The sequence below is a fragment of the Aphelocoma coerulescens genome, chromosome 1A, assembly GCF_041296385.1.
Source record: "Aphelocoma coerulescens isolate FSJ_1873_10779 chromosome 1A, UR_Acoe_1.0, whole genome shotgun sequence".
Classification (NCBI taxonomy): Eukaryota; Metazoa; Chordata; class Aves; order Passeriformes; family Corvidae; genus Aphelocoma; species Aphelocoma coerulescens.
The window spans coordinates 24,116,864-24,139,239 of NC_091014.1; the positions used below are offsets into that span (position 1 = coordinate 24,116,864).

Here is a 22,376-nt window from a genome sequence, read left to right on the forward strand (position 1 = left end):
CAGTGCCCAGGAAGTAGAACAGCTCAGGAGAGCTTGAATGCCTGCCATTACTTGTGTTTTCTATTCAGAGTAATTAAACCTCTAGCCAGTTATTTCAGTACAGAACAATCAGAACTGAAACATGTTTATTTATAGAAGTCAGGAGATTTCCTATTAGAAAAACAGCGTGCACCCAGTGCTGTCTCTCAGATTCCGGCTGACAGAGCCGTGTGACTTCTATTTAAGTGTGTCAATATATTCCTCATAAACTATACCTGAAAAAACATTCTTGGAAAACAAAAACAAAAGAAACATGTGTTACAAAAGCTATTTAGTCCTAGAACAGGCTCCTCTAGGAATAGATATCACCTCAAATTTGCCCATGTCATTCCTTTCACAGCTTAACTTCTTGTGGAAAATTAACATCTGTGATCATGAAACAAACAATCTGTCTTCCTTCTGCATATTTAATAATTACAGAACTATATGTCAGGGAAAAAAAAAGTGCTACTGTTATTAGTATTCCAACAACATCACATGGGCCACACAAAGGACCCCAAGTTCTGTGTTTTAACATAGAAGATCCCTTTCACAGAACTTATTTTTAAAGTAAAGCAAGATACACGTGAGCTAAAACATTCTACAATAAAAGAGAAAGAACAAAAGTGACAGTGATAATAAAAGCCATCTACATGGAAGGACTCATGTTTCAAAATGTTTTTAGAGATTTTAATGAAGAAGCATTAATAATGTTCATAATATTCGATATTCAATGTACATACTGTTTTGCTGGTTTCCTGCAGACTTCAAGCCAAAAGCAGGCTTTTACAGGACATTTGAGGTGGAAGGTTAAAAAGAATGCTTCATATCTGAACAATTTAATTACTAGCAATTTGCATGAAGCTTTTCCCACAGAAGGAACTTTGTCTCTAGTTATGGAAATTCTGTTTGCTTTATTCAGCAAACCAGTGGAGCTCAGCACACAGGAGCCACAGATCAGTTAGACAGCATGAAATCACACCTCATGGAGATACTCTCTACTGTTTGCATTATTTTGGACAAGTAGAAAAGTGGTAACGAGATGAGAATATATGAGAGTAAGTTCATCTGCTCTCCGAATATCTTTTCAAATCAAGGTTTTTTAGTTCAGCCTGTTAATTAAGGCCTTGCATACACAAGGAGTGCTCATCTGCAGAATTACACCTAATTATGCAGGCAAAGTGATACATGCTGGCAGCATGATGCTTTTATTCACCAGTCTTTTGCCAGGTCTCAGCCTCTCCTCTCCTGCAGTCTTTGTAGCTGTCATCCAGTCCCATCTCAAAAAGTATTTGTACCTGCAATGTGTATCTCAGGTTTACCTAAGAACATCAACCCAAGTTTCTACTTCAACTAGTAGTAGTACAGCATAATTTGATTGAAATCTGATGTGATCAGATTTATTTACTTTTATTCTGTATGAGTCAAAGTACATGCTATTCAATTTAGAGAGCAATACCTTTCAACTGAAAATTGGTATAATGTACCAATTATAATTTTCAACAAGATAGCACTGTTTTCATTGGCTTTGACTCAGAGTTGTCATTTGAAATAATTTAAATAGCTAATGCGGAAAAAATAATTTAAAAGATAATAGTCTAGGCAAAAAACCAAACATTTTTTAGCAGCAGAGGAAATAGCAATGCAGATACCAATAAAAACATTTAACTTTTTCTATAAAAATATTCTGCAGAGAGTTTTTGTATTCTGATATCATAGACCAAAGTTAACAGGAACCAAATGAGAACTGTAGGATTTAGTGGGGCTTCAAGTTTACAGATAAACCTCAAGAATTTCTGAAGGTGATTTCTAAAGTAAAGTGATCTTATTCCAGTCTTTGAAATGACCACATGCTTCCCATGAGTTACGGCATTGGAGGCTAAATTTTTCAGGAACACTGTTAGATGCATGCACCTCTGGAATTTTTAATCTCTTAGGTGTGTATTATTTAATTTAATCAAATGACTAAGTTTCATTTCATTACCATAGACTGAAATTTCACTTTGCAGTGTTAAGGTTTCTATCCTGAATCTTGAAATGAAAGAACTTTGAAAAATAAATAAAATTTTCATCTTTCATGTTTATCTTCCTCTATTTCATTCATTATGGGAAATAAAAAAAACCAAGCCAAACTAAAAAAAAAAAAAAAAACAACCCACCACCATCACAAAAAAAAAAAAAAAAAAACCAACCAAAAAACCCACTTGGATTTATTTTTATTTTAATCTCAAGTCAATTTTCAATTTTCAATTTTGCATTTGCTTACACCACTACCTTGAAATTAATCAGTTTATGAGCACTAGAGGAAAAGACAACAAGAAACAGCTGGAATTTGTTTGTCAAGAACATATTACATAAAAGTAGTAGTCTCCTTTCTTCTGACAGAGTAACTGATCTTGTAAACAGAAATCAGAATAACTGATTTAGTGAACAAAGAAAATACCAGCAATGAAATAATTTGACTTTAGTGAGTCTTTAGACATTTTTTCCATGTAACACACCTATGAGGTGATTGCACAGCTATTTGAAAAAATGAAGTCTACTCCACTATCAAAGTGGAATTTTTTGGAGCAGAACCGCAAAAGATACCCAAATGTACAATCAGTTCTGATCAAATTTTTCAGTAACAAATTGAAGGCTGGAATAGTAAATGCATTTATAAATAGCAAGTGACACCAAATTGAAAAGAAGTATAAGGTCACACGAAGCATGGTCAGAATTCAATATAATTCTGATAATTGGTCCAAATTCAATCCAAGGAAATTCAAAAAAAGTTAAAAGTGCCATAGTTCATGAGCACAAATCAAATGGAGAGGTACAATTTGCCATAGAGCACTACTGCAGAAAGGATCAAATTCATAAACTGCATATGAACTAACAATACAATATTGTTGCCAAAAAAAAAAAATCCAACAAAGCAAATATAAACAACTTTTCAGATGTTGGCAAGTATTTATTAATGCTGAAAGAGTTTAATCCCCTCCTTTAAAATTTCAGTTTTAATTTACTCCATGCCAGTTCCCCAGAGAATTCTAAATAATAGCCCTGTAAATATCAAGAATTGTAACCAAACCTGTTTATGAGGGTTATGGTGGTAAAAGTGATTGGGGGGTAATCCTTCTGCTTCAGTTTGTGTTGGTCACACCTCTCCAGCAACACTGTTTTCCAGTTTTGGAAAACATAGTTTCAGTAGAGGGTTAGAAAACGGAGGTAGATTTTGGAAGACCTCGTACAGGGTCTGAGATGGAGTCATGACTTTTTGATTTGTTACCAAACCAGTTTATAACACAACATTGTTTTAACTATTTATGAGTGTCAGTGCCTTCTTGGTGTCTCACTCTGACCTGCAGCAAGGAGGCTGGGATGGCCATGAGGCTGGATGGGGACACAGCCAGGACAGCTGACCCCAACTGGCCAAAGGATACTCCTTACCATATGATGCTGTGCTCAACAACAAAAGCTGAAGGAAGAAGGAAGAAGGGGCTGGGGGGAGGGGGGGGGGGGAAGACACACACATTTAGATTGATGACATTTGTCTGCCCAGCTAACATTGTTGGTTCCATCCGTGATGAAGCTCCTGTCCTGGGGATGGCTGAACACCTGTCTGCTCATGGGAAGTGGTGAATTAATTCCTTGTTATTAATTTTTTCTGTTTAATTTCTTTTCTTCTTTGCGTCTGTTTCATGAGTTCTTTTACTTAGAGTTCAGATTGAAATGCAAGAGACACGAGGTTTATCTTCAGACTCAAATGTTTATTATTTCTATCTAAAATATAGCTGCACAGAATGTGCCTCTGAGTTAACAAGGTGAAAATGGCCCCGAGTTCTAACTTCCAAGGCCTTTTAAAGTCCAAACTGTCCAATTATGGAATGCCAACTAATTTATTTTTACTTATAACCCACTAATTATTCATTTATGATCCACACTGCGGGCTTTATGAACCAATACCAGACCACCCAGATTTGTGAAGATGAAGGAGGAAAAAGAAGAAGAACTAATCCACACCCAAAATCCTCCATCTCGTTACTAAATCCCATAAACCTAATTTTTCTACATCTCTACATATTCCACCCTGTGATATAACTTTAATTACACAGCAACAACCTCAGTGTTATCACACAATTTGGGAAGTTTTCCCATGGCTTCAAGTCAAATGCAGTGTGTTTTTGAAGATCACTGTCTGTCAGCACTGAAAGGCTGAAATTCTCTGAACTCAGGGTTCCAACACCTTGTTTTTCTTTGCTTGCAGACACGGCTTTTGCGTTCCCTATTTAACTGTCTTTATCTCTGTTCATGAGTTTTCTCACTTTCACCCTTCTGATTCTCTCCCTCATCCCACCAGGGGGAGATGAGCAAGCAGCTCGGTGGTGCTTTGCTGCTGGCTGGGGTTAAACCACACCACCACAGAATAAATTTTCATCCCTCCAAAATCAATTGTCTCTTTAATCACTGGAGACAGGATACAATGTAAGCATTCTAATTTGCAGCAAAGGGTACATAAAGAACAATTTCTAAACACATGTATCAAGTACCAGAATACCTTACTCTAAGGAGGCTATAGAACCCCTGCTAAGGGACATCCTGAGATTTGTACAGGATCCTTTTTTAAGAGAAATTCCTGTCAGCTGTATTTGAAATATATTTTAAGGCACCTTTGAGCTGTATGGGTGTAAAGAGAAGATTTTCAGGAAAAGTTATTTTTTACATACTGATGCATTCAACTGTATATTATACATTATACTTATGGCATATTGTAACCCTGATCTGTAAAAAAATAAATATGATGAATATAGGTTTTAGCTTCATGAATCCTGAGTCCTCATAGTATATAAGGAAAAAAAAGTCAACCTCCTCTGCTCCTGCACGGTAACAGAGTGAGCACAGATTTTACCGAGTTTGGTGAGGAGGCGCATATTTATGGAAGTAGCTGTTTGTGCACAAATCCTACTTTAAACTGGACAGAGGAATATGTTGGGCTTTAACCCTACAATGCAGTCACTCTATAAGAGCCAATAGTTTGCTAGCCAGGAGTTTAAAGTGGAAGCACTAACAGGTGTCTGAAAGACAGAACTTCTGCCTCACTGACTGCCTTTCAATTCTAGGCAGAATTTTATGCCCTTCAGCATCTCAGAGGGCAGCAGCATCAGGCAGGCTGCGTGACGGGGTCTGGGGATGTGGGAATTCTACACCTCTGAAGATCTGAGCTTCACTGATAACACTCCAGGGGAAAATAGCCTTTGAAGCCTATTTCTGGTTGCAGCAGCTTGGCTGTCTCGTTATGCAAATATCAGAATGCCACTTGTTGAGATTGTTAATAATGCCTCCTCTTACAAGTTTTTGGTATCACTGTCCCATTTGTAAGACTTTCTCTAAAGGAATGTCTCACACCTAGTTCAGGAATTTTCTCCTTAAAAAGTAGTTATTGAAAGCATTCTAATTTCTCTTGTGGTGTGGCCCTTGATGGTCATAAACGATCACCAATATGGACTCATTTCAACAACAATGAAGAAATGATCGCTCCACTGAGTGACAGCAAAGGACAAGATGAAGAGGTTTCTGATATTTTCTGAACTATTCTGGAAAGCAGCTGTTCACCTGTCCATATGCAAAGCTTTCACTGTTTCACACAGTGTTCAGACTGACTGTACTCTGCCATAACACACAGCCCCATAACCTCTATCTTAGCTGGACAAATTAGGCTAAAATCTATTGTCACATTAATTGCAGTGGAGTATTTTAAGTGTAAAAATTACTTCACCCTATGTAGGAGGCTGAGATTGTTGGACACAGTCAATTCATTCACAAAATACTTTGCGCATTTGCTGTATGGCTGCCAGGGAAAGGCTGAAGGAATCCTGAGGACAGTCACTATTCACTCCCCTTGAGGATGATCAGGATTTTTTTTTGGCTCAACTACTCCCTAACTAAGAGGATATGAAGTGCCAAGGCAACCATTCTTTGTAGAGGAAAGGCTGGCGTGAACCAAATGGAATCAGTTTAATTCCAAAAGCAGTTCATCTGTCCCTGAACAGCTTAGCACAAAAGATTGTCCTGTGCTCAAGAATTAATGCACAGTCACATCTGAGTTCAGAATTTGGGCAGTGAAATAGGCATTTGAAGTTCTATTGTAGTGCCTCTCATAAAAACAGAGTAATGCTTGACTATCCTGTATCTCTTCTGCAAGTTCTGTGGAGGGATACTGGGTCTAACTACAAATGGAGAGGCATAATGCGTCCACTCTTGCCTGAAAGAAAGAATTATTTTATTACTGTTTATTTATATCAGGAACAGTTTTCAAGCCTCCTTTTCTTGTCAATCCAAAGGCAAATTTTAAAAGTAAAAAATGAGCATAACAAGCCAAGAGCTACCTGTTTCTATCTGAAATATTCTCAAACGTGAAAAGATATTTTAATTTCTCTGCCTGGTCTCAAACTGTAAAACTACCTTAGACCTAGCTACCAAGTCAGAGTTATCAACTTCCTTACTGGAGCAACTGACAATACAAGGCAGATTACTTTTTCTAAAAGAAGCAAAAGAAATCTATTGCAGGCATAAGTACAAGAATGGAGAACAGACAGGACAATCCCTTCTCCATTTATATCACATTTAGTCATGCAGTAGATTAACAATCTTTTCTTCAATCAACAAATTACCACACTATAAGAGACAAGCAAAAAAGAATTTTCAGACCTGCAGCAAATGTTTTAAAGTTGGGTTTTCAGTTTGCAGATGAGTGTCAGTAAGACAACAAAAGGTAATAAAAAAATTAAATTGCAGTATTACTAAACTATATCCCTATATTTTTCTGTGCAACCAAAGAATGGGCAGAATACTGGAAATGAAAATGCATTCAAAAGTTGTATTAGTCTGACATGGGGAGAAGAGCACTGTAGTATTGTAAGGCAGGTGCATTAGATAGCTCCCAGTCTCTCCAGGAAAGACTGTCAGGATAAGAATAATTCTCCATGGAGTTGTATTACAGATTGTAACTCTAAAAACCTATAGGTTTTATCATGGCATAACCTGTCAACTCAAGGTATGAAAATATGCTGTCAAAATACTTTCTGAGCTTTAGTAGCAAATAAAAGGAAAATATGCAGTTCTGACCCAATGACAAATACATTGAGGCAATTCAAACACTCAAGCCTGTCATTCCACTTCTGTGCTTACACACCGTGCTTTGGATGAATATTCAGATTACTCTGGTATGTTCTCCACACATGGGTATTTTCTGCACAGCAAGTCTCAGTGAAACCCAAAGCTCCTAATAATTCAATATGGTATGCTCTTCTTGTAAGCATGCTAAAATAACTTACAACCCCCAACTGCTACCAAATGCTGGAATTCTTACTTTATATGTATTTAATACACAACATAAGCTATGACAGTCAAAGCTGCTATATGTTTCTCTCACACATTGTGGGACTTAGACCTAACCTTCAGAGGGATGGAAGTATTTGGTACCTAGTTAAAGCACAGACGTCACAGACCCACCAAAGCTCAGCTAAATCCATCTATGTAGGTGTTTCCTTACCTTCTGTGAAGGTGGAGAAGGAAACCACCTGACAGAAAAGACAGACTGAGAGATATTAGAGACAGGCTACTGAGAGTGGACTGGCATGAAGAACCAGGTGAAAACTGGAAGGAGAGAATGTGCATGTGGGAAGAACGGTCATGCAGCTGAGACATGCAGGGAGGAGGCTGCACAGTGGAGCCCAGAGGAACTGCAGCAGGTGGGAGAATTCAAATAGCACCCTGCTCCAGCAGGGACATCGCAGGAGGGGGATCTGCCCACAAAATACTCTTCTCTCATACATATGCACACACACACACAAGAAGGAGCACAGAGGCACAGTGCTGGGTGGGGTAACCCCAGAAACCCCGTCAGAGAGACACAAGCCCCTGCCCTGGTACCCCCAAGATGTCCCTGGGGAGACTCTGCCACAGTGCCTATCATGATGAGTGAACGGGAGGCCCAAAGCACCTTGTGGACCTGAGGAACTGTGGAAGTACATCCTAACTTGGATGAGTTTGCATCTAGAACTTAACACCAAGTGGTACTGAGGCACCCTCCCCACTAGACTGTTGCAAAACCTCCGGATCCTGCTACTGTTATAAGGAAGAGTCTGGGCTTTTAGAAAGGCACATACAACAAACAGGAAGAGCTGGTGACTGGAAAGAAGATTCAATCGGAAAGCAGTTCCTAGGGAAGAGTTCCTCCCAAGGAAGCCAACTTGCCAGCTTGGGTATATCTTCCATCCTGCATTTCACCCCAACCTTTCTACCACTCCCACTCTTTGCAACACAACATAAGGTACCTGAGCTGAGAAGCTCTCTGAATGATGGCACTAATGGGAATTCACTACTGACTTTAAAAAGCAGAAACTGTGCTAGAACTGAGAAAACAGCCTCTTCCCTTCTATGAATATAGGAGCCTCAGGATAGGCAGCCAACGAGTAAATGGGTTTTTTTGTCTTAATGTCCTGTCTCATTCTAATTACAACGAATGAAGATACCAATTACAATATTAAAATAATGATGTTTGATCACATGCAAGCAACTAAGACACATCTTTTAAGGTCCAAATGGCCAAACTTGATCACTGCAATTACAGCACTCAGGCATCCTATACCAATCCTTATTAACATAACAGATTCCATAATACCCAGGAGACATGAAACAGTACTGAAAAAAAGAAGCTTGGGAATAAAGGCAATGACTAAACTAAACAGTGTCAGGACACAGACTCAATCACTGGCCTTCAATCATCTACTGTGTTTGTTTTCTTCTCCCTGGGTGGCCATGCAATGCCCCAGGAGACAGCCTAAGCCAGTGACAGTTCCTAAAACTCAGCAAAAAGCAGGCCACCCTCAGTCAGGGGAAAAGAGTTTAGATACATGGACTTGAGCCATACTGCATCACTTGCAGTTAGGACTAGGGAATTGACCCATTTTGTTTATGAGTAAGACAAAACTGCAGAAGACAGTGATGCAATAATTAAGTCATGCCAAATGTAAGATTTTCAGCTGTACTTTACAGATACTGTTTTATATGTACCACTCTATGTTGCCTTTCATCTCTACTCACCTGGCATGCCAGGGAGTAGTAGAAGTCCATGATAGATATCTGGACTGCCATTTACAGCATCCATAAAACATGGACTCCAAAGACCTTAAAATTATCTCTGCAAACATTTTAAAGAAATGTAGGGTCAGACCTCACTTTTGAAGGTCAACAGACATCCTTACATGGTTAAGATTTGAAAAAAAATGCGTACTGTAACATCTGGGGTGTAAATCATAAGTGTCATGGAGCTGGGTAGAGGAAGAAAACCTGATGCTTTCTCCTACTTCACACATCATCCTGTCATAAAGAAGGCAACCTAACTAGTCTACAGTTACCTTCTGGGCTAGTACTTTCTTGAATACTTTTTTTTTTCTACTCTCAGAGGTCTTTTTAAAGCCCTAATACTACATTCCTAGGGAAAATAGGGCTAACATGTCAAACTCTATGTATTTAAAGTCCTTGACTTCAGCCTCATCTTTATACAAAATTTCCTCAATTATTTTTTGTTGAAGAAGGACTTTTAGATAGCCTCCACTGACACTTGGCCTCACTGTGGCTGTGAAATCTGAAGTGAGAGAGTTTTTTTGATACACTTGCTGAAGTAAAATGGGAAAAAAAATATTTAAATGCCTAATTCCCATTGAGACAGACAAATGCTTCTTGATTTGCTCCAAAATAGCTAGGTCTTGTTCTTATTTTGTCTATCAGCTGTTGAACAGTACTTTGGTAGGCTGATATGTTTTCTATTTTACCTATTGCAACAAAAAAATGGTAGTTAAATGGCTTTCTTTCAAATAAAGAAAAAATTATCTTTTCTTACTTCTGAATTTTACACTAAAAATACTTTTTCAATAAACAGATCAACTGAGCTGTATTATGTCAGATCTAAAATAACTGTGGTTCTGCCAGATTCGTCTTGCATTTACAAAACACAGAAGAACACTCTGTAAGCTCTCTCTATATATACACTTCTAGTAGTTGCTATAAATTAATACTGAAAATCCTTTTTATAGCTAAATATTTATTTTTGAAAGCATTACCATAAAGGTCAGAAACAAAGTCATTACAACAATGTCTTGTTACAGAAACACTTTATGACTTGAATAATTTGGTTCAAACTTTCCAAAATGCATACCACTCAGCTCCTGTCCTTCCCTCTATCAGAGCATGATTGTATTTCATTTATGTGAGGCACCATTGAGAAAATATGTTCAGACTATATTTTTTTTAATCTTGCTACCAGTTAAAGTTGCTCAAATCCTATTCCTTTGTTACTTTTTAAACCAAACCCCTTCAATGTTTTGCCTTTCTCTTGTGAAAAATGGACATTGTTTTGTAAGGAAACATGTCTGCCAAAAATGATTGAAATGCATGATATGTGGGGTTTTTCCTTTTTAATTGAAGAGAGGGTGTCACTTTTTGTAATACTTTCCTGTATGAAATAATTTTTTCCAGAATTTGAAAGTTCTCATGACTAACTTGAAACTGAGATATAGTTCCAATTTCTGACTATGTCAGAGGAGCCTCTATTCTCTTTGACATCTGTGCAAACTAGGATTACCTCCAAATGGACAACCTCAGGGGCTGAGTAAAAAAAATATTCAATATTACTTTGAAAAATCAATTCTGAGGAAGTACAGTGAACATCAGAAGGATAAAATAATCATTCCCCTCATGAAGAAAAGTTTCCTTTTTGATGTAAGATAAGCCAGTGTAACAACAATATGTTGTGTGAAATTTTCAGAAACATGTTCTAAACTGTGGGTGGCTAATGCACTTTTGATGTCTGGGGTGGTTTTGGGATGCAGCATTCAAAAGAGCTGTCAGCTGAAAGTGGATGCAGCTGGAGAAAGTTGGAATCTGAACCTAGGAATGGCGTGGGCTGGCTGCAAATTACAATGAAGGCCTATACAGTGTAAAAGGTTTTTGCTGCCTGAACCAATAAAAGTCATGGTAGCCAAAGTAAAAAAGAAAAAAAAAAGGTTTTTGTTTCAATGGTACATAATGCCACTACCTAAAATGGGAGCACAGTGATGAAAGGCAGCAGCACACTTCTCACAGCTGACCAGGGCTCAGAGCCAGTGACTGCATCAAAAAGGGTGCACAGCTTCCAGCAGCCAAATCACTGAGCAATCCTAACCAACAATCCCTTAGAGAGAGTGCTCTGGCAGGATGGTGACAGGCTGCTGGCTAAACTGACTGACATTCTCCCAGCACCTATATTAGCAGACAATTATCTGACATTTAGGAACAGACATATATATTTATAAACCAGAGTCTCTGCTTGAACCCTATCAGAGCCAGGATTCATTTCTTATAGGGAAGCATTTTTAAAATACTCGAAAAAGCAATTGTATGCTGTTACCTTCTTATCCGACAGGCTACAGTTATAAAAAATTGTCTCAAACTCTTTTTCAGGATTTGCATGTTACCAGCATACTAGAAATCTTGTATACTGATGCCTAAATCCCTTGCATTTATTCAATTTCAGTGGCCTTGCACACTGCTGCTTTCCTTTGGCTGACATGTGGATCTTCCTGGACACTGGTGTTTTTCAGATTCTGTTAACGTGACATAATTTATTCCAGTAAAGTTTTAATTTTAGCTCACTGTGTAATCAGTGTGTATAATTTTAATTATTGTAATCTCTAAGTCAGCCCCTTAAATACCACTGGACTGTATGTTCTGTTTATAAAACTGAAAGAACACTCAGAGAAAGATATGTTTGTTACATTTAGGACGAAATGCTATATTTTGGTTTTACCTGGCAAAGCTCAATGTCCTTACACTTCTGTTATAAACAAATAAAGAATTTCCCTTTCTAAAGGAAAAGAGTGCATTTGAAACAGAAGATTCTGTACAATCTTATAGAGGGTTTATTTTAGTAATACAAAGAAATAGTTTGTGTGCTCTTCTTCTACAAAGCATGAACATGTTCTGCTAGTAATTAGTAAGAAGAATACATATTGTTCAGAAAAATACATGATGCATTTAGATTTTCTAACATGAAACCACAGCATCACATTAGAGAGCAGCATTCATTTGTTTATGTCAGAAACTTCTCTCTTGTACTGAATCCAATAATATGTGTGGGCATGAGATTAATTGCTAAAAGCAAAACTAAAAAGTGAACAAGACAATGTATGTTTCTGGTACGCATTTCCTTCCCAAAACTAAATGAAATTCCATGTTATGGAAGCAGATTAAGTCTGTTACATGCTTGTAACTCAGCATGCTCTGAGGATCACATTTCTACCTATTTAGCTTGTTTAGGAAGCTCCTTGTTTAACAACACACAAAAAGTGTTTCTAAAAGGTGTGTTTTATTTGTCAAAACTTAGCTCAGGACTCACATGACATATATTTTGCATTAGGAAACCAACCAGTTTTGTAGATGGTTATTTGTACCAACAATTAACCAAAAGGATTTTGGAAAGAGAACTTACATCTGCTAGATCTGAATATACATATGTATTTGCAGGGTAACTTAAAAAATATCTTTCTGTAGCTACCTTCACCATTATTATTTTGCACAGTATTTTAAATTACTTACTTATGATAGAATGATCTTGTGCTTCTGCTAGCATGCTAGGATCTCCAGTCCTGCTTATTTAACCTTACCTCCACAGGGTTGTTTACACTTTCAGAACCTGATTTCAATTTACTTTAATTTTCTCAGAGACTTTTGTATTTATAAAAGCTGAGCATCTAGTGACCTCTCTATTCCTGACATTTCCTTTACTCTCCACTACGAAAAAGAACAAAAACCCCAGTGTCCCATTTCTGTTCCAAAAAAACTAAAGTGCTTCCTTCAGTGGGTTGGTCCTTGTAATTGAAAATGGCAACCAGATGTTTACAGAACACATAAGAAATTTTCCTTGAGGCTTTTATTCTTTATAATTGTTTGCTAAGTTAGTTGGATTTCAGCAAAACTTGTCTGAGACTGCAACAAACAGCAAGTAGGGGCTCCTCCTAACTGTACTCTGAACAATTAAAAAAAAAAACAAAACAGAAAGAAAAGTTCAAACTAAAGTTTCCTACTCCTGTTAATGTGTTTCTAGCTCCACAAAAAGCCGTTCAGTAAGGGCTTTTTTACATGCCATCCCATGAAAAATATACCTATTTCACAATACATTATTTGCTTTCTACTTTCTCAAAGTTCAGCTGGCTGTTATCTGTGCATTACTGATCTTTGCTCCCTTCCCTTTCCCCACTCCCATCAGGAATATATTCTCATAAATTTTGGGGGGTTTGAAAATATTTTGCATTTTAAGAATATGCTGTAAACTACATATTGTTTGTTCCTCCAAGCCCTAAGTCACCATAGCTGAATCATACCTGAAATCTCTCCATCTTCTTTAGAAATCACCATTTTTCCTCTTCAGTTTCTTGTCTGCATGATTTTCTCAAGGCTAGTCATGTACTTCAAGAAGTCTGTGAGACCATCTTGTTACCCCACCAGGGGACTCACTACACAAAATAAAATGTCTTTACCTAATCATTCAAGACATCTAAGATTGACTGCTGCAGAGCTCCAGGGAATCCATTTGATTACTTCACTAGCTTTACTCCCAAAACAGATTTCCTAATAACAACTCTGTTGTAGTACATCATGCCCTGATTACTACAGACATGATGAACAGATTGTTCTTTTTTCCTTGGCAGAAGAGTTTGTTAGCCCTTTGTGTTAGCAAGTACCTCTGTTCACCCAAATATAGCAGTCTTCAGTCATTGAAGAAAGAGCATCACTGTGTCCTCCTGTCTCTAGCACCTTGTCTCATTTTCACTAATTTTGCTGATATGGTATGTCTTGGAAAATGCAAAACGGATGTCTGACAGTCAACAGATGTGGCCCTGAAGGCCTCCAAAACCCATGGTTGTAGTTTATTCTCTACACTAATTAGCAACTCTGAGGAAACTATTACTGGCTGCACTTACGAAGTAGCACTTCTGAGAGTTCCTACCTTGCTGCTGGCCAGATGTCAGCAATCAAGCTGATACTTTTCCTATTCAGCCTCTGGTCAAAAGTATGAACAGTGAGGAGTAGTAGAGGTGGTACAATATGCTAAAGGAATAACATGAAGATATACAGCAAAGAGCATGCATTTCATCCTGACAGTGACTCATACAGTTTCTATCCTAGTTTTCTCCATCTCTAACTGATGTGGCAACATTTTCTAGCCTTGTAACTCCACCTGTGAAGCAAAGTAAACTGAGTAATTTTCTTCCACGAGAAATGTAAATTTTCTTTAAAAAGTACTTTTTCCAAAGGATACCCAGCAAACCAAAATGAAAAACTGACAAAGGCTGACATGGAAAATTTCTTTTGGGGAAAATCAAATGACAATTTTCTTTCATCTGTCCCCAACTGCTTCTTCAGTCATGTAAATTAATATAGAGAGACAGAAAACTTTGCAGCTAGCATCACTTCACATCTGTGAACGCCTGTTCTTGCTCCTGCAGCCTCATGTTCCCTGACATTCCCCAAGCACCAGCTTTTACAGGGAGTGACCACCACTGGGTACAAAGAAGCAAAAGAACTCTCTATAGAGAGCCAAGAGGGGGACAGCAGAGGCCTTATCTTCCATAACAATACAACTCTCAAACCATCATTTTACAGCAAAATGAGTTATGCCTGAATATAGTCAGGTGGCTTTATCAGTGAGGGGGTATTTACTCCTTGCTGTAATACATAAGTAGTGCCACTTTAAATACCAGACAGATCTCTTAACCCAGGCACATAAAGAGAAAGGCCAAGATTCGCTAAGATTTGCTCCCATGGGTCTGTTGTCTCAACCAGCCCTTCCTGTTCCTGGTGCAGCTCCACCCAAGCACCACTCCCACATCTGCAAAAAGCTAGGTCATCCTCATAGTTAGCTGCTGGAACCAGGGCTTAGTTTACACAGCCAAGTATTTAAACACAGCATGCTCTTAAAATGGAAGAAAACAGAACAGAATTCAGTGTATATTGATAATCTCAGAAAAGAGGAAATAGCTAATCTTCAATGGATGTCACTCAAACTGCAAAAAGAGGCAATAGTAAAGTTTAAATACTTAACTACAGTATTCTAAAAATAGAAAATGATCATGTAAAAGCAATACTATGAAACTGGTTTATGATTGTTTTTTTAAAGTCTCTCATTGCAATTGCAAAAGCTTCCACCAAATTACTAACATTCTAAGGCAGCAGGGAGCATATAATGTTACACTGCATTCAGTCAGGAGCCTGAATACACGAGCTTTTTTCCATGGCCAAGCTGATGGGCTATCATTGAGCTTATGCACAATCTTTTCCACTCCAAGAGCAAGTGGTAATTACAGAATTTTGCATGTTACTGCAGAATGAATTAAAATTGGCCAGTCAGATGTGTACATGCAACTGCACACATTTCTTGGAGCCTGCAGTTTGCTGAGATTTGCTTAACTATTGGTAAAGGTGAAGAATTGAGAAATGAAGGAAACGCCTATTAAGTGAGGGTCACCAGTGACTAATGAGGCAGGCACATTCAGCAAAGGACAGAAAAACTGATGGCTCTGTAAGGAAAGACGTAAGTAGTTTATATATCTTTGAAGAGGTCATCTGGGCAAAGTATGGAATTCAGGAAAGATTCAGGCAGCAGGCACTAACTAAAGAACATTATTTTTGGAGGGCAGAAATGCCCATTAGTGAAACAAGTTTCTGAGATAAAACCATCCTTTTAAAAAATGTGAAAATGTTGGTAGGGTAGCACAGAGTCATAGGGACACACAGATCCTGTTAAATCTTTATTGTGGTAACAGAGATGAGAGCTTCTCAGACTGGAAGAATAGGAAGAAGGCAGAAGACACTGGAAAACATTTGGCGAGTTCTTCTCTGGTATTTGCCACTCTGGGAGGATCTAAGGGGGCTCTGAAGCCAGGTGGCCCATCACACTCATCTCCAATAGAGCAGCACAGCTCTGTCCTGGGCTGAGGGAAGGAAGCCCAGAGGCTTGTACAGCTCAGTATGTCAAATCTCTCAGGAGAAAGCCTGGAAGTGTAGGGCTTTCTCACTTCTCCTTCTGATCCTTTTATTATTTTCAATGAGATTATGACACCCATTTCAACCCCCTCCAAGGCTGTGGTAAATGCATAACTTGTTCCAGAGGCTATGCTTCTATGAGCAGATTTTCACATTTTATAAAAGAAGGAAGGAAGGAAGGAAGGAAGGAAGGAAGGAAGGAAGGAAGGAAGGAAGGAAGGAAGGAAGGAAGGAAGGAAGGAAGGAAGGAAGGAAGGAAGGAAGGAAGGAAGGAAGGAAGGAAGGAAGGAAGGAAGGAAGGAAGGAAGGAAGGAAGGAAGGAAGGAAGGAAGGAAGGAAGGAAGGAAGATTGCCCAAGGTGGTAATCCCAGCTCTCTGCAAAATCTGACTATTCCATCATCTGCTACTAATGTAGTTCTAACACAGTTCCACCTCTCTATCTCCATCCCAGCAGCAGACTAAGAGACATGTTAAACTTACAGCAAAACTGGCTCATTTAGGGCTGCTGCAAAAGGAAGTCTCTCACAGCTCAGAGCAGACACAGATATCATCAGTCCATGGACTTTTCCCTCCATGTGGGTTTAATTGCTAAGGAATGGTGAAAGCACAACTACTTTTTGTTCAAGCAAAGCTGCTTGAGAATTTACTGACAAAGCTATTTTTCAGTGAAAAATTAGGGGTTTGAATAATTTATGTTTTACTGCAGAACACATCTGTATGGATTTTTCATAGTAAACCCATAAACCACAGTCACTTTACCATGATTAAAAAAACCCTATGTTTTTTCCTTTTTAACCAACTGTTTTCCAGTTACCAAAACTCAAAATGGTTTTGGTTGGTTTGTAAGAAGTAAAAAATTTCCACTGAAGAAAACTATTCCCCTGATGTTTCTCCCTGACAGCAATGAATTCAACACAGTGCTGCAGCCCAGGTGTTGAGGACCTTTCTGGAAGATCAGTGTGCAGAGCTGTCACATTTGGGTTTCAAACACCAGCAGAATGGGTCCCAAAATTCTTAGCAGGCCAGCACAAAAAAAAACAGTTAGGAATGTTTTGTGGTGAATTTTTTTCCATATATGACTTCAGCTAGAGTCTTGGCTCTCAGCCATTCAAAACAAAAAATCCTTTCAAATTTAGAGTGAACTTTGAAAGCTACACGACTGTCTGCACAAAAAATAAAAGCACTCAATACAGCTGCTAAATAATACCAAGTAATAAGGAATTACTCTTTTTATAGATTTTTCGCAGCACTCACATTCTGTGTTTCTCAGTTCATTATCTATATATTTTTAACTGAGGCCAAAGGAGCATATTTTTAATAAGTTATAACACTCCTATTAGAAAAATATTATGCCAAAGCATAGCTCAAAATACCCTTCTCCAAAATAAGGAGTACCGTCCCATCCAGAAGATTAAACCCCATCATCTACTGGGGAAGAAAATTAACTTTGAATGTAATTTGCTTAGCTGTAAGAAAAGATCATTGGGTTGGTACGTAGACATCCTCTTTTACTTTCTTCTTGTTTTTAAAACATAACATTAAAGCTAAAAACTTACATAACAGAGAATAGTTAAAGGCAGATTTATGCTGCCATGAAATGGAATTAGTAGAGTCTTACTCTTAGCTTTAAGTTGGCAAGCATTTGACTTTTTTACATAATCCAACATCTGCTGAAAGCTGTAGGATGTTCCTGGAAAATACCTAAGGCCTTTTCATTACTTTTTTTTATTATTACTGGGAAAATACTACAGGAAGTACTGGTTCTAGCCTGTAAAATATAAATATCCACAGTTCAGCTCATTTCTGCAGAGGTAATATTTGGAGTGTAAAAACTGTACAGGAGAACTTCAATCTGAACTCAGCACTGTAGGAAAATCTAGTACAGTCTTTTTTTTTCTTTTTTTTTACAGGTCCCAACTGATTTTGGCATGCCCACTTCCTTGGCCATTTGAAACAGAAGTATTTCACAGAGATGGTGCACATGGTCCCCAGAGACACCATCTTTTCTCTGCAGCCCATCTGACATTAGCAAAGCCTGCAGACATGGTGTGTTTTGTCACTTTGAGATGGAAAGTACTCAAGGCAAGGAATGGCTAAAAGGTGACTATAAAACTAGATTAAAGTAAGAGTGAGATGAAGACAATTTACTACTTCTTGGTACAGCCTGCCAAAGAAAACCACATGTACCTCATTTTCAAGAAAGTTTCTTCAAGAAACTTGAAATTAGCAATGGAATTTTGAGCAATCTCAAGCATGCTAAGTAATTGTAGTTTTCATCTATGAAATTATCTGGTTTGCTTAAAGCTCAAGCAAACCTGAGCTCTCTGGTAGCCCCAGAAGTGTACTGCAAGCCTGAATGATGCAAACAGTGCTCCCTTTAGCACGAGAAATATCTAACTACACCATTTTTCCTCTGATGGAATGGTAGCCTGTGCATTTTTTTCAAAGCCTTCCAGTTCCCAAATTGACTTCCAAGACCAAATTGGCATCACACTTTCAGTTCATACCTCAGAGGTGTCTAAGAACACTCAAACATGGTCATCACATATATAACTGGTGCCCAAGCTTCTCTATCAAGCACAGTGTAACTCTACACAATAAAGCTACAGTCCTTTGTGCAAGAGATCAGGATTCTTCAGTAGTCTGCTTTAACTGTGGATCAAATTTCAAGAGGAACCGAGAACCAACAGTAATCTATCCCAGATTCAACAGCAAGTGCAAAATTTACTTGTCCTATATTGTGTTCTTTAACAAGTTTACAGAACAATCAAAACATTACTAGAGGAAAAAGTACCTTCACACATACAACTTTTCTTTAGGAGAGAAAATGATAAGGAAACAAATGTAGCAGGTATGTGTTTTCTTATGAAACATTCTATTGAAAATCCCTCCGTTATATTGATGAAGTTTGTTTGAGAAGTCATCAGGAGCCGCACTGATCTGATTTAGTTGTCAAGACTATGATGAACTACTCTGCTGCATTCTTTTTACAGAAGGATACCTAATAGAACTCTACCTAATAGAAGAATCACCTAATTGTGGAAAATTATCCACACAGCTGAGAAGGGCTAGAATTTAGTTTCTATCCTTACTTTTATCAGAGTTTATGCACTTTATGTTTGTGGAAGAACACTGGATCAATTCTACATTTAGTGATCACTCTTAGTAATTAACTAATCAACTAAGTCTTACTGTGATAAGGGCCCTCATGCCCCAGATCTTCTGCCAGTCTCCTGTTTTCAAGAACTGTGACTGTATATCCATGTTTTGCCAGGATGCGCTGACAGAGCTGACGGTCAGTTTCATGGTGAGCAGGAGGTGCATAGAGAACTGCTCTTCTCGTGTGGCTTCCAAAGTACTGGAGAATGGAGTCATGGATCTACAGCAAACACAGCGCAAAGACAATGGTTGTAAAGATAGGACTCCTCAACAGTATAAAGTACAGTTGTTTTTCACAAAAATAAGCTAGTAACTTACTGTGACAACATGGGAAATAGTTCTGGTATAATTAAGAATTGTCTTTATATCAGGGACTTCAGACCACAAATTCTATTTTGTCTGCCTCTCCATTTTTTCTATCTTCATTTTGGACTGATACTATAAAGGTTTGAAAGCTCTGGGTAGCACTGAAGGATCTTTAAACCATGGTCTTCCCTTCCTGGAAACAACTTTTCCTGAAATCTGGGCTGCCCTGGTGAGCTGGTAACAGCAATTGCCATCTGACTTTGACTTTGTGGCTGCAGTCACCTAAGCAGCGAGGGCTTGGTAGGTCCCATGTGAACTGTTCCATGGAATGTGGGTCCTATGCAGATAGTAAATGCAGGAATCTGAGTTGGGCTATGCAGCATTATTAAGAAAAGTAAGAGTACTGGGGTAAAATCATACACAGGAATCCTAAACAGTACTGGAGATTACTGTGCTCTAGAAAGTTAAATGTAACCTTGTCAGTACCTTATTGCCTTATCAGTCCAACACGATCTAGCCCATAGGAGGACTGGCAGAGAGACTTGTATATAGGAGCAAGTGGAACGGTATCTGATGTTGCCAATGACTCCCAAGGAACATTTGCATTATCTACCACTTACTGTCTTCCCATATAGTGCCTAGGCAAAATGGCATCTAGAGAAAACCCATCCTCTATAGCTACCCTGGGGTATGAGCTTCTTGAAAGAGAAAAATGGAAAAGAGGCACCCCAACCCCACAGTCATAGAGCAAGGATAACATTAATTTCTGAAAAGGACAAATTACTGGGCCATTACCATCAGATCTTTGGGTAAGGGGGATATTTTATGTCTGAAATAAGTGTGGTGGGTTGACCCTGTCTGGAAGTCAGGTGCCCACCAAAGGCAGCCTATCATTCCCCTTTTCAACTGGACAGCAGGAAAAAGTAGAGTGAAATCTTGTGGGTAGAGATCAGAACAGGGAGAGATCATTCATTGATTACTGTCACAGGCAAAACAGACTCAGCTTGGGAAAACTGATTTTTATTGATAATAAATGGAATTAGAGTGAGATAATCAGAAATAAAACCAAACCTTAAAACACTTTTCCCCCACCCCCCTTCTTCCCAGGTTCAACTTCCCTCCCAAATTCTCTGCCTCTCCCTCAGTGGAGCAGAGGGGCTGGGATTGGGGGCTTGCTCAGCTCATCACACATTGTCTCTGCTGCTCCTTCCTCCTCAGGAGGAGGACTCCTCACATTCTTCCCCTGCTCCAGTGTGGGATACCACCCATGGAAGACAGTCCTTCATTAACTTCTCCAACATGAGCTCTTCCTACAGGCTGCAGTTCTTCAAATTGTTCCAGCGTGGGCCTCTTCCATGGGGCCCAATCCATCAGGAACAGACTGCTCCAGCATGGGTACTCCATGGCCTGCTAGTGGATCCCTACTCCACTGTGAACCTCCATGGACTGCAGTGGACAGCCTGCCCCACCACAGTCTTCATCACATTCTGAAGCAGACTCTCTGCTCTGGTGCCTGAAGCACCTCCTCCCCCTCCTTCTTCACTGACCTGGTGTCTGCAGAGTTGCTCCTGTCATGCATCCTCACACCTCTCTCTGGTTGCAGTTGCTTTTTTCCCCTTTTTAAATCTGCTATTCCAGAGCTGCTACCACCATCACTGATGGGCTCAGCCTTGGCCAGTGGCAGGTCTGTCTTGGAATTGGCTGGCATTGAGTCTGTGGGACATGGGGGAAGCTTCTGGCAGCTTCTCACAGAAGCCACCATGGTAGCCATCCCCCCAATACCAAAACGTTGCTGTTCAAACCCCAATAAAATAAAGCATAAAAATAGGATGGTCCATGTGGGAATTAGGACACTAATATCTGCAACAGTCTAGTGTTGCAGAGCAGAATGAGTTAAATGACATGAACAGCACAGCTGACTTACTGAAGCTGGTCCAGCAGGAGTCATGAGAAATAGGAACTGCAGAAATCACATCCTTCTGCAAAGGATAGAACACTCTGCTGAAGATTATGGAACATCCTGCTGTGGTAAGCAATGGCGTAAAAGAAGTAGTAACATTGTGGCTTCCTATGCATTAGCTAGCAGGTAGACAAAACAAGTGAAAATTATTATGCAGAAGCTAAAACAGTATAAATATCAGTGCCTTTTACTAATAAATGTCCTTACAGTATCACTGCTTGGTCCATGTTTCAATCACTGTCAGTCTAGCTGTTATTTTGCAATAAAAACACCACTAAAACACAAGACTTTCTTTTGGCGAATCATAGGTGTCTTTAGGATTGAAACATACCAGCAGGGATTAAATTCAGGACATGAAATTAGTTCTTTGCAAGTTTGTGAATTTCAACCTGACAGTTGTCAGCAGTTTAAAAACTAAGTTATTCCATAACTTCTAATTTTAGTAGGCTTATCACTGAAGATAGGAAGCACTACACAAACAAGTCACCACCATTTTTTGCACAGCAGACTAGACTGAAAAGAGACAGATGCTTTGATACAAAGAAATGTCATTCAAGATGTGTCCAGTTGTTTACAGGCCTGGGATCTAGTGCTAAAGTCACTCTTCTCAGCAGTGTGTCCCCTGAGTGTGGGATGCAGTTTTACATTGTGCTTGGCTGAAGTGTAAGCTTCTCTGCAGTGGTAAAGAGCACAAACTATTTCAGAGACCTTAGCTTCTAACACTACATCTTCTTTTGCTCCAGAGCACTTGGAAAGTATTATCATCATTGATGAAGGGACCGTGAAAAAATCTCAATACAACACTATCAGAGTATTCCACACATATTTGCTAAGTGTGCAACCCAAAAGTAGTTTAGAAACTGAGACA

At 38.8% G+C, this 22,376-nt stretch overlaps 1 protein-coding gene across 4 annotated transcripts in view; it reads right to left on the reverse strand.

The window, feature by feature from the left end:
• Positions 1–22,376, reverse strand: part of CPED1 (cadherin like and PC-esterase domain containing 1) — a 142,089-nt gene that overhangs the window by 108,944 nt on the left and 10,769 nt on the right. For 3 of the 4 annotated variants that reach the window (XM_068996560.1, XM_068996553.1, XM_068996576.1), the window contains exon 3: positions 19,276–19,462. In XM_068996560.1, the coding sequence (XP_068852661.1) occupies positions 19,276–19,462 (187 nt within the window). Of the gene's footprint in view, positions 1–19,275; positions 19,463–21,472; positions 21,528–22,376 lie in introns of all 4 variants that reach the window. The other variant, XM_068996567.1, reaches the window with a different exon arrangement.